Genomic DNA, 15,751 nt, shown 5'->3' with positions numbered 1-15,751 from the left:
TCTCTTAACAGTCTTACATTAAGTTTCAATTATCTGATTAAAATAAACATTTCGCCAAAAATCTCGACAGTAAAACAAAATATTTGAAGAAAAGATTATGGATGATGCTATGATCGTATAATAAATGTAAAGAAAAAATATATTCTTTTAATACTTCAATCTCACGTCAGTGGGCCACGACAACAAAATAAGAGGCAGATCGCGGCAAGTGATCCCGTATCTATACAATGAAACCGGTAAATAAATAATAAGTATAAAAAGTTTAAAACCCCTTTATGATGTGGAGCAGCTGCTATGCCGGCTCAAGGTAAACCACCCGCTTTTTGTAGGCCGTGTTTTGCAACGCAAATCAAGTTTTTTTTTATATGAAGTCTAGTGCTACAGTAGCAGTTTACAAGAGAAGATTTAGCTTATTCGTCATTAACATGGTACAAGGAATCCAATTTAAATCGGACCGACCTGTACATAACTTGAACTTTCATGATCATTCGCTTTATTGGATGCGTTCGAAGTTAAAATTAATATAACCGTAATGTACTTTGTAAGTGAAAAATTTCTAATAATTTCATACGACGTAAACGTAAAATCAGTATGTTAATGTATAATTAATACAGGTGTAGGTTATAACAAACAATCGCCTTATTTATATTTCGTCTCTTACGTCAGCGGGTGTCCGCTATGCAAATTTTCCCGGATGAAAATTTGATATGAATATTTCTTTATAACTTATTAAGATTGACGACTGACAGCTCCATGATAGTTACCAAAAAATTACTACGTTATATAATATCGACTAATATAGATGTAAATTTAATTATAACTAACTAGGTTTCACACTCGGCTTTCCTCTAGCTTCCCAATTCTGAAGGTTTATTATCAATTCAGTAGTTTCTTGTAAATTAACTTTTATATAAACAGCATGTTAAAACATAAAATTTTTCATACATAAAAAGCTTTGTAAGAAATATGTGAAAGTTATATTCATTGAAGCAAATATCTAGTCATAGCATATGACCTACTTTTAAATTGTAAATAGAGCAAAGTTTATTGTAATTTTAGAGCCTTTGATGTTATATACATAACAGCCTTTTCATTATTATTCACACATTTTACACGATCTCTATTATAATTAAATTCTTTAAAGTTAGTGCCACGTGCAGCCCTACGATTACCTCGTTAGACTCTTAGTTTATTTTAACTATGTTTTGCGAAATTAAAAGTGATACCTTTCAGATCTTTACGTATTACAAGATTATTTATTATATATTTAGTTTTATGAGAATCTATTTATATGTCATATATCTAGAAGTTTACTTGAAATTAAAATTACGTACATTTCATAGTTGTACACTATAATGTTGCAAACTTAAGCAAATACTTTGGATTATTTATGGAAGTTATCCTAGTTAAGTGTTTTAATAAATATAACCAACATACATTTTCAAACGTCTTTTACATTCACTTAATCAGGTCTGAACCCTGCGTCACCAGCAAACCATATTTTAATGGAGGTGCTAATTGATTCAGGCCAATTTGAAAGATGAAAATATACAGCTCTTCTATTCCACGAGCATGAAAGCCTCCTACGGCTGTGGAAACTTCAACATAAGAAGGTGTCACAAATATAACTCTTCTAAATGATAACTATTAACCAAAATATAAAAAACAAAAATTGTTAGAAGAGAAAAAAAAATCCAAAAAAGTTATTTTCATATCCTATTCCATTTTAACTATCTATAAATTAATATAATAATATTTATAAAAAAAAATATATATTTAATTTAAATTAAATAATCTGTTTTGGAATTAATTATAATATTTCAAAAATAACTTTTGATGTTGAAATGTTAATACAGTGTACTTGGTTGCCAAAGTACCAAGTGCTCGTGGAGTATGATCGAGTAAGAGAGGAAGTATGGTGACAATAAACCTTTACTTAATAGGATTCATCTGTAAATCTCCGTTACGGAATTATAAAATTTATTGAATATATTATTTATAATGCGATTATAATTACTCTACGTGGTTGCAGTGGATTATAAGTACTAGAATTAATGGTCACCCTAGCCCACCTTTATAGTACACGCTTGATGCATACAGCTTATTAAATTTGCAATTTTTAAATCCATATTCATTCCACAACTGTAATCTTTCCATCGACTTTACTAGTAACATACAGCGATGTATTTATACTCTGTATCAACTCCTGACTAACCTTTTTTTCAACAGTTAACTGTCATTTTCGTGAAGCTATTTGAAAAGACCGCTGACTAATGTCTTCCTATTTCAAACGTTAGAACACTAACAAATAAAAATTTTTTTTTTAATTAAATCACGATTTCGTATATATTGTAAACCAAAATTATCATCACTTATATGTATGTACAGTATGTTATATGAGCCTTATTTCCCGTACTTTGAAATAAGTACAAACTTTGATTGATCCGCAGTCCAACCTGAAGCGACCGCGACTGTTCGTTAAAGCGTTATATAGCGCATACGGATTATACGCGGAACTTTTTACGTACAGTAATGAAGTACGTCTAGTGGGCGAGCTTACTATTTGTACGAAGATTTCAATGTATACGAATAATTATTAAATTTATCGGGAAATTATTTCAATTTTTTAACTAAAATATGATACAAGCTTGTTTGTCAATTCTTATTAAAGCTTCGTTTACTTAAACAAAAATAGATTTTTGTGAGGCTATAAACATATATGAGAAAACATAATATAAATATAATTTTTTTTTTATCAGATAAAATATAACAAAACAATATTATCAAAATACTAATCACGTCCGAAATCCGACAATCTAATAATTAATTATTCTTATTATAACATATCGAAAATACCTACTGATAAAAAGAAAATATATAAAAAAAACTATTTACTATTCATAAATAAAAGTACGAGATTTAAAATATAAGATTGTAATTTTATATGTTTTTAGGAATAACATAGTATTGTTATAATAGCAGAATTACACACACACGCACACACGCACACGCAAACGCACACACACACACACACACACACACACACACACACACACACACACGCACACTCACACACACACACACACATATGTTAATGCATTATGTTTTTTGTTAAAGCATCAATCAAAGCATTTAATAAAACTCGACTATTTAAAGCATTTATGGCACAATTATTCAAATGCATAATCAAATGGCACGTTAAAAAACATGTATTAAAAAAACTGCTTCAACTTTCACTTATAGTTATATTCAAAATTTATCCAATGTTCTACATCGTAGAAAAACCACTTAGGAATTTCTCATCAAGGATATTGTAAAGCCTTTCATATAGCGAAGTAGAGCAAGCAGGTCAGACTAAGGCTTTCATTGGAACTCTTTGGTCTAAAACTCATTAATATATTATTACTAAATCTACTTTATATTTCATTCTATATTATCTGTGTTATGAACATTGTATTATAGAATTGAGGTATTAAATAGTGTCTCTGTAATATCGCTCATACAAGTTTCGTTTTGAACATTTATATGTACTACTTCACTATTTATTTCTGTAACAACAATTAAACTAACAATTATTCATTATTTTTGTATACACATGTGAATTGATTTGATAACATTGAATGGGATGTTAGAAGAAAAACCGAATGCGGTCTACCACGTCCTTTATGAAATATAACAAATATGTATTGTTAAATTTATTATATTTAGTGACTAAACATTTCAATGTATAGATTAACAAAACACGTACAAAATAAAAATATTATTTTGTGTAATTAAGACTGCATTACATATTCTATGACATGATTTCTTCTCAACATGTTAAGATAAGAAAAGGAAAATATTCACTTCTTTAAGTCAAACCTCAACGAATTACTTGTATACTATAATGAGATCACATTTCACGTATAAACATAATGAATTTAAATTCGCATTGAAAACCATTTATCTCACTTAACATTCACATATAAAACATTTATTAACACAATATTTTTAATTACACCACTGTTTAAAGCCGGCTCCTTATCGCAAGCCGCGAAAACATATTAATTTTTATTATATAAATAGCAGGACATTATATTTGGTATATGTCAGTAAGTCGGCATATGTTGTTTCAATTAACATGAATTAACGATTGATAGAACAAGCCCGTCGAGACCAGAGCAATAAATTGCCCTATTGAATAGATAAAGATTAAGATAACGTAATGAAATCTACCGACGCAATATATTTCGCAACATACGTTATAAATTATGCATTTTTTTTTTTTATTAAATATATATGTATTTTTTATGTTTGTACGTCAATATGTTTTTTCCAACTTACAGGATATTACCAGCCGGCTGGGCCCTTGATAAAGGAGACGAGCGCGGACGCGGAACGAGCGCTAGCTAGATACCATCCTCCGCCTCACTACCATCCACCACCTGTGAGTGTTATACCTATATATAAATATCTTAACGTCAATCCTCACTACGGAAGTAACTTGTCACTTAAGATTTGAAATCTTTCAGATAAGGCTAGCGTCAGTGAATTTACGTTTTATGTCAGATTACTATAAATATTCGCAAATAGAAGATGATAACATATAATTTTCTTTCATAATCGAAATAATTTTACAGAACAAAACAGTTTCATGATAGTAATAATCATAATATTATGTGGGCTAATGTCATAATTCCTACTTGTATTAAGGAATATTGTCACAAGGTATTGTTACTGCATTTATAATATATAGTGTATAATAATTATTCTAATAGTGATATTTAACTGTCAGGTACTACAACAATATGGTCCATACTACCCGGCTGAACTTTGTTATGGAAGGTACTACCGACCCCCAGGACCATATCACATGCCCCCACAGCCGGATGCACCGGTAAAGTATACTATATTAAATATTGTAACATATATAATGTACAGAATAACTTTATATAACCGAATTGTAAACGTCTCTCATCAGTGAATTAACATCGTGCGAGTGTCAGCTATTTCCGTTTAAAGTAACAATATCTGCATTGCTGTGTTTCGGTTTGTAGAACAAGACGGCCTTTTGAACTGGCAAACTGCAACATAGCTACGTTCGTTCAAACCGTATCAAGCAAATTCTTAATCCTACAAATGTTTACCTTTGTTACTAGCTAAAATAATCTTCTTAATTGATCAAAACGTTATAACTCAGGAAACTTGCTCTTATTAGTAGATAAATGTACCATCCAGCTTCTAATATGTCTTGCCGTAACTTCACTAAGACTTTCAAAGTTTCGCATAGTTTGAATACACTTGGAAGATATGCATATTATACACTGGATTGAATTAACTCGTATATTTGCAAATTAAAAAGAAATCGTAGTTTGAAATAGTCAATGTTATATTGAATTGAATTTATATCAATTTATATGTCAGTGTACACGTTAAATCCAAATGGCTATTCTTGATACTTATAAAAAGCCACTTGGCAGTATTTCAACATTATACAAAGTATTTTTAATGTAAGAGTATACGTATTTTATTTTAGATGGTGGGAGTAAGTGAGCCGTATCCTCCCCCTCAATACTACGGCCCGACACCATGCTACCCCCACTCACCACAAAGAATACCATACGTAGGTAAGTACCACAGAAATATTAAAAAATTAGACGGTCTCAAAACCCACCAATACCTTCCGTAGCCACATTTTCTCTAACTCCCGCTTCTCTGTATCAAATGTAGCTTAATTGCAAAACTTTATATGCAATTATCTATTAAATTAATTACAATAAAGTTTAATCCCCCTCTAGCTAGTTGCTATTCTGTTTCGACTTTCATCCTCTATGAATAGTATGAAACAAAATCATTATGGATATCTCACAAAAAGAAATTGTATAGAAAGATAAATTTGTTATTATATCAACTCAGAATACCGAGGATGCCCGTGCCCATTAAACGCGTGTCCAAAAAACGTCCTTATTGGGCCCGCTACTGGTAAAGGCCCCACCGGTGGCGGCCCAGCGGACGTTCCCTCGGCCTTAGCGCCGCCCGGGGCCGCCTTCAGACAGAAGGTGCGGGTCGCGCTCGACTCTAACGCAGATACTCACGGAAGCGGAAAGGTAAGGACACACATACATAAAAATATAAAAGAAGGACACCATCAGCAGGAAAGATAATCATATATATTTTTTATAAATTGTTATAGGATCCTCCAATAGAACCGGAGCCACCAGAGCCTCCAACCGCAGCAGACGCCCCTCATCCATGTCCTCTGCCAGCTATTGGTGGTGCATCACCAAAGCGTGAGATGTTTGACGTTCGAGATAACCCTCGCCTGAACGCTGATATTCCGGGACCAACAGAGGCTATTGGACCCCCCTCCCCTGCAAGAGGAGTCTGTGCTCCACAACCACCGCTAAGTGCCCCAAGACGGGCTCGACTTGGCAAAGCCATGGCCAGACGGTCATTAGCTGGTGACGACACGGCACTTCTCATATCAACACCACAACCGATAGTTGATAATCACAATGAGGCAGATGATGACGTTCTCGCCATATCACCGCCCACGTGTGCTCCCATCGATTTATCGTCCTCTGATGAACGATCAACACCATTAGTGGACGTCAAAAAAGAGAATGAGGGACCCACTTACGCAACGTCAAGAAAGACTGATGCGCAAGCTCTTAGGGAACATAATTGTACAACCGCCTTACAGACCTCAGACGTCGCGGATCCTGCTAAAGCGGTCAAGCGGAGATATTCCAAATCTAAGCTTGAGATAGAAATGAAAGATGTTCAACTCGAGGACGCATGTAAAACAAATGGCATCGGGGAACATGTTAAACTGCAGAAACGAAGGAAGGTTTCTGGCGAGCTGTCACATATACCGCGTACAGAAACAATTACTAAGGAACCAAAAAAGAAACCAACGCAGAAAAGGACAACAAAAACTTCAATCAGTGATAAGAAAGGACATAAAAGGAAATCAAGTACCGTCGTAGAGGAACCCAAACCTAAGACCATGTTACTTGACATCATTACCAATGAAGATCCTCGTCTGACAAATGTTGCTGCTGTTTCAGAGGATACTATGAGTATGAAACCCAAAACTAAAAGCGCACTTCTGCTAGATAATTTAATAAAGAAAAATAGCGTAGACAGGCCTGAAGCTAAAGGATATAATCCTGATACAAAACTAAACCCAGCGGAACTCTTTTTACCACCGAGCGAAAATGTCACTCAAAACAGTGCGAAGAAAACTTTAAATATTAATAATAACATAGTAGATACAAATTCCCCCATAAACGGGGTGCGATCAAAAACTATTGCGGCTGTGAGTCAGCTTATTGAAAAGAAGCTGGCGTATAAGAATGCTTGCAAAGTAGACAAAGTAGATTCCAAGATTACTCACAGCCTTAAATCAGTATTATCTTCACCCACCGAAGCTCTGGACGACAAAGAGGATATAAAACAAGGAGTTTTACTAAACGGTGAAATAAATATTGACAAAAAAGTCTGCCTTGAAAGTGATATAGGAAAAATTGCAGATATCAAAGAAAAATGTGAATACAAAGACATTAAAAATACAATGAATATTGAAAACAATATTTTGCCAAATGAAAAGTCAACGAAAGTAAACCTTAAGGCCTGTCCAAACAAAACTAAAGAAACCAATAACATCGATCATGTCGAAGAATCTCAAAAGACAGAAAAAGCTTTAAAAGGCGAAGTAACTAATTCGTGTAAAGCTAAACACGTCGAAAAATTAGTGAAGCTGCTGGCTTCGAAAAAGCAAGCCTCGAAATTATCTGAATCGGAAGCAGTAATAGAAGACGAAGCGGATGTAGACAGCAATCAAGATATAGATAGAGATAAGAGTACAAAACGATGTAAACTAGTCGGGGAAAAGGTAAATGGAGAGAAATGTAAGACAGAGAAAGTTGCGAAGCTGCTCGTGTCCAAAAAGACAGTTATAAAGACTGATGAAGCATCGTTAGTCGTGGAAGACGCTTGTTCATCACCAGTGACGAATACAAGGAAGACTAGAAGAAGACGTAGCGGAGGAAGAAGGATGAGAAGAGCTGTAGCTCCTCTAGCCCCACCAGACTTACAACCGAAAGCCACGCCACGATGGAGCAATGGATGGAACTGGGACGGCGAACACTATTTATCAAAAGTCTACCTCAATGTAAGTTTCATATACAACTGTAAAACAAAGATTAGTTTAAATTTGATTGATAGATATAAAATACGCTTGAATAAATGAACGTGAGGTGTCTAAAGAAATATTTCTCTTGTCAAGAATTTACGTCGGAATCGTATTAAATGTAAATCATTACAAGACACAATACAATTTACATTTCGACATGAAACCAATGTTTAAGACGCGTTTGCCAACATCGCTCAATAACTTAACACGCATATAAAAGATTTCTAATATTTTTAAGAACCTTCAAAAAAATTTAAACCGTGTGACGAATCTATAACAAGCGCATTAGATTTACGGTTGCTAAGAAGTAGTTAAAACGTCCGTGTCGCGTAAATGGTAAATAATAAAATACCCGATTGAAATCCTAGAAAGAGTTTTTATATGTGTATTTAATTTTAAAGAACGACTCGCGCCTTGACCGCACTGCTCGTTGCTGGGCTCGTATGACCCACGCGAGCGGGGATCGCGTCTCGCGAGGAGATTGCGTCTTACTCAGAGCATCCCAGGCCAGGGCTCAACCATTTGTGGCCAGGATCGCCAGCCTGTGGGAGAATCCTGATGACGGTTGGTTGAAATTATATATTTATGAGTATATTTTAGTTAAATTATTGTCTTCTTATCAATGTACTTGTATTGCTGCAAAATTGAGATGTTTCTGTTGTTATGCCCCTGTCAGTCCAAGAAACATATGTAAAAATAAACGGAGCCCATACTAAACCCGTCGTTGTAGGGTTTTTATTTTTAATATCCGTTTATTTTCCGATAAATATATTAGCCTATATGTATTGGTGTGCAGGTGAGATGATGGTGTCCCTCGTATGGTACTATCGTCCGGAACATACCGAACGCGGTCGTCAGTCAACAGACGCTCCGGACGAAGTGTTCGCTTCCAGACATCGAGACGCTAACTCTGTCGCCTGTATAGAAGACAAGTGCTACGTACTCACGTTCAATGAGTACTGTAGGTGGGTACATGACTTACTTACATTCAGAAATCTTAGTCATGCTGAAGAATTTAGTTTGAATGTCGAACTACCTTCCGGATACATAGTGGCCGAACTATGTATTTGGAAGGTACTATTAATGACCGAATCAAAATTTAAAGGTAGTTATAGTTTCGAACGAACATAACGACGATTTTTTATGATATCTTAAATGTTTTTGATCCATAGATTTTCTAGACTATTTATGATCATTTGGAATAAATTTGAAAGAGTGAATATGAAATGAATATAGGAAGTTTTGTTTTCAGTTCTTCAAACCTAAAGAGTAATTAAGTGTTATATTTGTTAAGAATAAAATTGTAATGGACAATAATTGCAGATACAAGAAGCGCCTGAAGGCGTTGGAAGAGGGCGTCGTGATCACTCCATCAATAGTACCGTCGTTGCCGGCCAGCGAAGTGACGCCGGCTCTAGCTCCAAACGATACAAAACTTCCGCCTTCTGTATCACCAGAGTTAGTGCTGTTCTGCCGAAAAATATATGATTTCAGGTCCAAAAAAATTCATGTACCCAACAAATGAGCAAAAAATCAATGATCGAATCCATGTTTTGGAACTCGGACCTCGGTTACAGCAGAGTCTGGTGAATAAAGGTCTTCTAGGAACGGAAGGACTGTATTTATCGGTAGTGTCACATTGAAACTTATAATAGTACAAACACCGACAACCTTAGGTCGTACCCTTTATTGGACATTCGCCAATCGGTTTTGTTGCTTCTACTGTGACTTTGTATTTCGTGTAATTTAATTTGTATTTCATATAATTTGCGATCTTTCGTAACGACGGATGCTAATAAATTTTTAGAAATGGATGCCTTTTTATAAATTATAAGTAGTTGTAAGTGAACGCATAATTGTTAATAGCGGTATGTTTATTTCTGCTTCGGGATTGATTATATATTGTGTATCTTCTGTAGATGCGATGTGTGCGCTAGTTGACCCTCCCCCGTGTGTCGGTCGTTTAAGTTTTGTTTGGCTAAACTGAAAGGCATTTATATAATTAAAATTCATTTTAATTTACTGTTACATTGTTATATACGTAGAGTCTATAATAGAGTATTGTTTTAATACATGATACTACACGGCGAGTGAGTGCTGTTTTACTGCGATTATGTGATTTGCTTACGTAGTTTCTATTTACCTTACGATAACTGTTAGTGATCAGAATTAAATTCTAAATTCTAACTGAACAATGCTGTTTTGGGACGAGTCCGTGGGCTAGTTCTTGTTACGTATAGTTACCTAGGCGTTTTGTGTACCAGTGTTTTTTCCATCACAGATTGAATCGGCTTAAATTCTTATAGGTGTGTGTAATTTGTAATTATGTATAACGATCGAGTCTCATATTGACAAATAATATGTGGTTATTTATTGACAGTGGCCCCGGGTATTTATTTACAATAAATAAGTTTTATGTTCCTTGGAAACAAATTTCTCCTCATGCCTTGGAGGGATTAATATTACAATGGTCAATGTGGAAAGGCTGTTCCTCTATAATTCTGTTTAATGTTGTCTATAAAGACTGATTGCGCTAGGGCGATGCACACTTTTTTGGCAAAAAAAAAATACAAAACAATCAATTACATTTTTAAATAAAAACAAAACCTATGACACTATTTATTCCCTTATACAAAATGTGTCAGCCAATATTTTACACTTTAAAAAAATAACAAGTGGGAACATTGTAACATATTTTTAAATATAAAAATTAGTGCATAGATGTAAAACAAAAAGTGTGTTGGACGGAAAGAGATATATTGTATGAGTATTGTAGTGAAATCTCTTTATCATTAGAGTTTGTCCTGTTACAACGCGTCTCGACTTGCAAAAGCTATCTTGTATTCGTGTGATAAGGTTCATTTTACAATGGCCCGTTATGAATTTTTTAATTTGTGTTGTAGATTCGCATTGGGTCCATAATTTTCATGTAGTGCGGAGTATAGAATATATTTAATGTTATAATTCCTTTATGGAATAATGTAAAGGGCATTTACAAGTAATCAGTTTCTGTAGCATTCTTAGTTTCTTACAATGTATCTCTTGAGATGTTTTCCGTTGTTGGCTGTCTTTTATTTACCTCTTTTATTGTAAATATTCTTCTTTAAGTTGTATTATTTCTAAACTTATTTATCTCTCCAGTGAGATCATTTATTTATTGAAAATCATGAATTTAATTTATTTTACCAAATGAAGTTTTTTGCTTGCAAATCTTTTTGGTTTTAAAAATATAAGTTATGTATGTACACAGAACTGTCAAGGGAATTATTATTGTTTTTCATAATATTCTATATGATTTCTGAATAAAATGTATAAAAGTTATATATGAGGAGGAAGTTAAGGAACTTCAAAACTTTCTAATGTAATTCCCTTGAAGAGTTTTTGTATTATTTTTTAAACGTAACTCTATTTTGCTAAAAACTAATAATATGTACACAGCATCACAATCTCACTGGTGTCTATTCCAAAGCTTAAGTAACCTATTATTTCTTATTCTTTGCTTGATGCCAAAAAATTAGCTGCAAAAGTTCTATTATTCAGTAATTAATACAATTCTCTTTTCTATTTAGGTTAAAAATGTCTGTGAAATACGAATGTGAATTGTAAAAAAAAACCTCTGACAATATTTCAGAAAATATAACATTTTATTGACAATAATGGATATTTATAATACAACAAAATATATAAACAGTCCGATGACAGCTATGAATCGTTTAGAAACCTCCACAGCGAGCCGTTCGTATTTCACTCACATTGTTACTCATTACTAATTAATTATAGATTTAATGAGTAAATTCCATAATAAGATTATTACTATAAGTGAGCTCCCCCTTGCTTGTAGATGGAATGTTTTAAAGAATGTTACCTGGATTCCACAGTTGCAACCTTCTTATAGTCAATGATAATTTTTAGAATTAGGTTTACTAATAAGAAAAAAAATACTTTGTTTTTATTATTTATTTGTTTCAATGGAAATTATATAGGTATATTTTATTATTGTAACCTACATAGTTACGTTGGCTGTAATTTAATATTGATGTAAAAGTAATATATGTATTTTTATTTCATTCTATGTGTTTTATTTAAACGAATTCCAAGTCTCGGTTTGTTTTAATGAATTTAATCTGACATTGACATTTTGTAGGAATTTGATTTCAAAATGAAGATCCGAAGAAGCTATTAGGTTTTTTATACTCTATAGAATGGATTTACAAATGAAGATATTTATCTTTAAATATAATTATATAGTTTTCTTTATATGCATATATATCTTCGCAAATTTACGATCAAGAATACTGTCTTTCATTCAATGTAGATGGATTCTAACTACCAAATAGGTATTTTCAATTGTTAAATTTGTCATGCTGGTGTTGTCAGCTACATTTACAGTGCAAATATAGTTACACTAAATATTTACTACCAATGCTAAAGTCGAATGAAGTTTTTTTTTATTTTTGAAATACATGCCTAAACGGTTTTACAAGCCCAACATTTTTCATGGCTCTACGAGTTGAACCTGAATTACTCGTGTCAGACTTAATATCAAGGCTTCGATGTTCAAGTCTATAAGACGTTGCGTTACCTCCATAACACTATGAGAATGACTACTCACTTGAAGCTAATTTACCATTTCCTCCACGATAGATTTCCTAAATTGCGTAGTAATGTCCTAAATCCTGTAGTATCGTTAATTTGAAGTCATATTAATATTTGCTTAAAAGATAGTTATTCTTATATTGTTGCGTAACGTGCGGTGACGGGGATAAGCCTTAAAAAGCTTTATAAAATACGTAACATAAATTGAACACCTTTTGTACAACCTCATAGTACCTAATTCAATTTCAAAAATTCCTCACCTCATCCATCGTTGTGCCAAAATTATGTTATATAATAAATACCAAAAAATCCATACATGTATAAACATTTATTAAACACAATGTCACAGTTAACAGTCTCTGTTTACATAACATACTGTAAATACCATTATAATATACTTTAACTAGCAACTACCTACAGTCCCAAAAGAATCTAAGACTTGCGCTATGACAAAAACCAACTTTACATAAAATACAATCAAGACTACATATTTCCTGGACCATTTATAACATATCTTATTGGAAAACATTTATTTCTCACAATTATATATATATGCACTCTACTGATCAGACAATTAGATTTTTGTTGTAATCGTCACTATTCTTGTGTTCTCTACTTTCAAAATGGCGATAGATATTGCGATGGTGGTTGTTAATAAAGGCCGTAAATAAGTAGATTGCTTGACAATTTAAATAGATCGCCTTTTTTTATTATATTCAAAATACACAACCATGCTTAAATCAATCTGAGCAACATGGATTTTACTACATATATTAACTGAACAACCAATAGAAAAGCATATATATACGGTCGAATCGAGAAGACTCCTCCTTTTTGAAGTGGTTAAGATATAAAGTAGCGTTTTGATTGGCCTTTATTATCAAAAAGACATACAAACATACCATTACAGGTTCAAACGTGATCCAAACATTACACCACAATAATTTGGAATGACCTTTACATTCTTAAATTATGTGTGAAATAAATTTATCTCAAACAATCTTATTGTCAGACAAATATGAATTTAGATATTAGGTTGGTATTTGAGATAGTTTTAATTGGATTAATATTAAGTAGAATGCTATTACAGATAAAATATAAATACGTGTGACTTGAATTTTTTTTAATTTTATCATACCATATTTTGGTAAAATTAGACGAAAATGATAAATATTAAAAAAAATTGTATGAAAATCTATAATATGCAGAATTTAGACGGATGCCAATAAATACATTAAGGTAATAAACATAACTAAATGACGAATACCAATATATTTTATGACAGAACATAATAGGCACAAGTATTTTAAAGTACCTTAACACTAACTATTATCATAAAATAAACAGATTTTATTAATATAACATACATTTATAGTACATATTACATTAAGCAAAAGCTTATATCCAAGTAATGATTGCTGACAAGAAAAATACTAGCCGCACATAATAAGATAATATACTTCTAACAAAAAAATATTTTAAAAATCAATGTTTCTTTATCATACTTACCATTTATATACACATATATATAAATATATATCCATATATATAGGTAAATATATATTATGTAGATTTTTCATGTGTTTAAAAATACTACTACAGGTATATTTTGTTCATAAAAAAAGCATTCACACAAAATATTAATTTGACATCTGGTTTTTTTTATTTAATTTAATTTAAAATTACACTAAGGGGCTATTGAAATTTTTTTTAAGGTGTTCCTGTGTGTAAAAACTTCCTAAATTACTGCTTCCTTTTAGCTACATGTCAACAATCATTAAAGAGTAACAATTAAATACATTTTACAACATGGAAACTGGTTCACAAAGCACAAACATATTAACTACACAGTTACTGCTAAGTCTGTAACAGTTGCATCTCAAAAGTTACAGCAACTATTTGTTTTGCGGGCCGTCTTGTAAAATGCCTTACTGTGCATGGAGAGATCGTCAGATTTAGCTACTAAATCATCCAGTTTTTCTCCTCTCTCTAAAACAGCTTTAATTGTATCATGAAGAATGATTTTTGTCTCATCCAAATCATTCTGTATTTTCGTCAGAGCATCAGCTTCCCTTGGATTTTGATATTTTGCTAAATATTGTGGTAAAACTGGAAAATCTACTGTAGTTTCATTTGCCGTAGCCCATGTATCAACTGGCACTTTAGCGGAGAATTCATCAAGTAATTTTGTGATTAAAGTGTGAGCAACCCTGTTTGGATACTCGTGATCGGATATGAGTATTCCTGCTAAGTTGTCAGCTCTGACATACACTTGCACCATATACTCACCTTCTTTTACTGACTGTCTAGAAGCAGGCTGTGTCCTTTCAACCATAGTTTTGCTGACAAAACTCATAAACTCTTGGACGGAGGTCCTTTGGAAGAAACTAAAACTTTGTAGGTCGTATGCTGCCTTAAGAGTTGTCGCACTATTCACCCCCTTGTATAGGATCGCTAAAGAATATACTCTCACCATGATTTTTGTTAATGTATGTGAATTTATAGCTCTAAAACAATATACAACAACAGTTAATATATTTTTTGTTCTCAGAAGCAATCTTGAAAATAATATTAAAATCTTACATGAAATCTTTCGGATAATATAATATAAATACGAATCAGCAGGATTAATAAAATAACATGTATATAATGTTATAAATTCAGTATAGTTAGCTAACTATATAATACTAAATATGAAATTAAGTTATGTTTTATACATTCCAAAATTCGAGTCAATAAATTTTTGCTACAATGCGACGTAATTTGACAATCATAGTACTGACTATTGACAGCCATTCACCATTGTCAGAAAATTAATACCATTCTAATATAGAGAAAAAATAAAAGTACAAAAAATTAGATTACTTAAAATTATAAAATAATAATTTTATCAAACATTGAAGGCTTTTTTCTTTTATGATTATGCAGTGAATATTACATATTGTTGATTTTCAAAAGTTCGACTTAAATAAGAATTGC

At 32.5% G+C, this 15,751-nt stretch overlaps 2 protein-coding genes across 3 annotated transcripts in view; one reads left to right on the top strand and one right to left on the bottom strand.

The window, feature by feature from the left end:
* Positions 1-12,243, top strand: part of LOC116771017 (uncharacterized) — a 116,271-nt gene extending 104,028 nt beyond the window's left edge. For both annotated transcript variants that reach the window (XM_032662720.2, XM_032662718.2), the window contains 8 exons: positions 4,326-4,426; positions 4,775-4,876; positions 5,516-5,606; positions 5,896-6,086; positions 6,173-8,155; positions 8,578-8,740; positions 8,973-9,141; positions 9,500-12,243. In XM_032662720.2, coding sequence (XP_032518611.2) covers positions 4,326-4,426; positions 4,775-4,876; positions 5,516-5,606; positions 5,896-6,086; positions 6,173-8,155; positions 8,578-8,740; positions 8,973-9,141; positions 9,500-9,701 — 3,002 coding nt within the window. In that variant the 3' untranslated portion in view covers positions 9,702-12,243. The remainder of the gene's footprint in view (positions 1-4,325; positions 4,427-4,774; positions 4,877-5,515; positions 5,607-5,895; positions 6,087-6,172; positions 8,156-8,577; positions 8,741-8,972; positions 9,142-9,499) is intronic.
* An 838-nt stretch (positions 12,244-13,081) lies between these two features.
* On the bottom strand, positions 13,082-15,554 carry LOC116771021 (synaptobrevin homolog YKT6). The gene is made up of 2 exons (XM_032662723.2): positions 15,356-15,554; positions 13,082-15,279 (listed from the first exon to the last, which is right to left on the bottom strand). The coding sequence occupies exon 2, from the start codon at positions 15,246-15,248 to the stop codon at positions 14,652-14,654; it is 597 nt and encodes a 198-aa protein (XP_032518614.1). The 5' UTR covers positions 15,249-15,279; positions 15,356-15,554; the 3' UTR covers positions 13,082-14,651.
* Positions 15,555-15,751: the final 197 nt, after the last annotated feature.

This window comes from Danaus plexippus, chromosome 7 (assembly GCF_018135715.1).
Source record: "Danaus plexippus chromosome 7, MEX_DaPlex, whole genome shotgun sequence".
NCBI lineage: Eukaryota > Metazoa > Arthropoda > Insecta > Lepidoptera > Nymphalidae > Danaus > Danaus plexippus.
The sequence above is the reverse complement of the archived record's forward strand: the minus strand, read 5'-3'. Positions and strand labels throughout refer to the sequence as shown.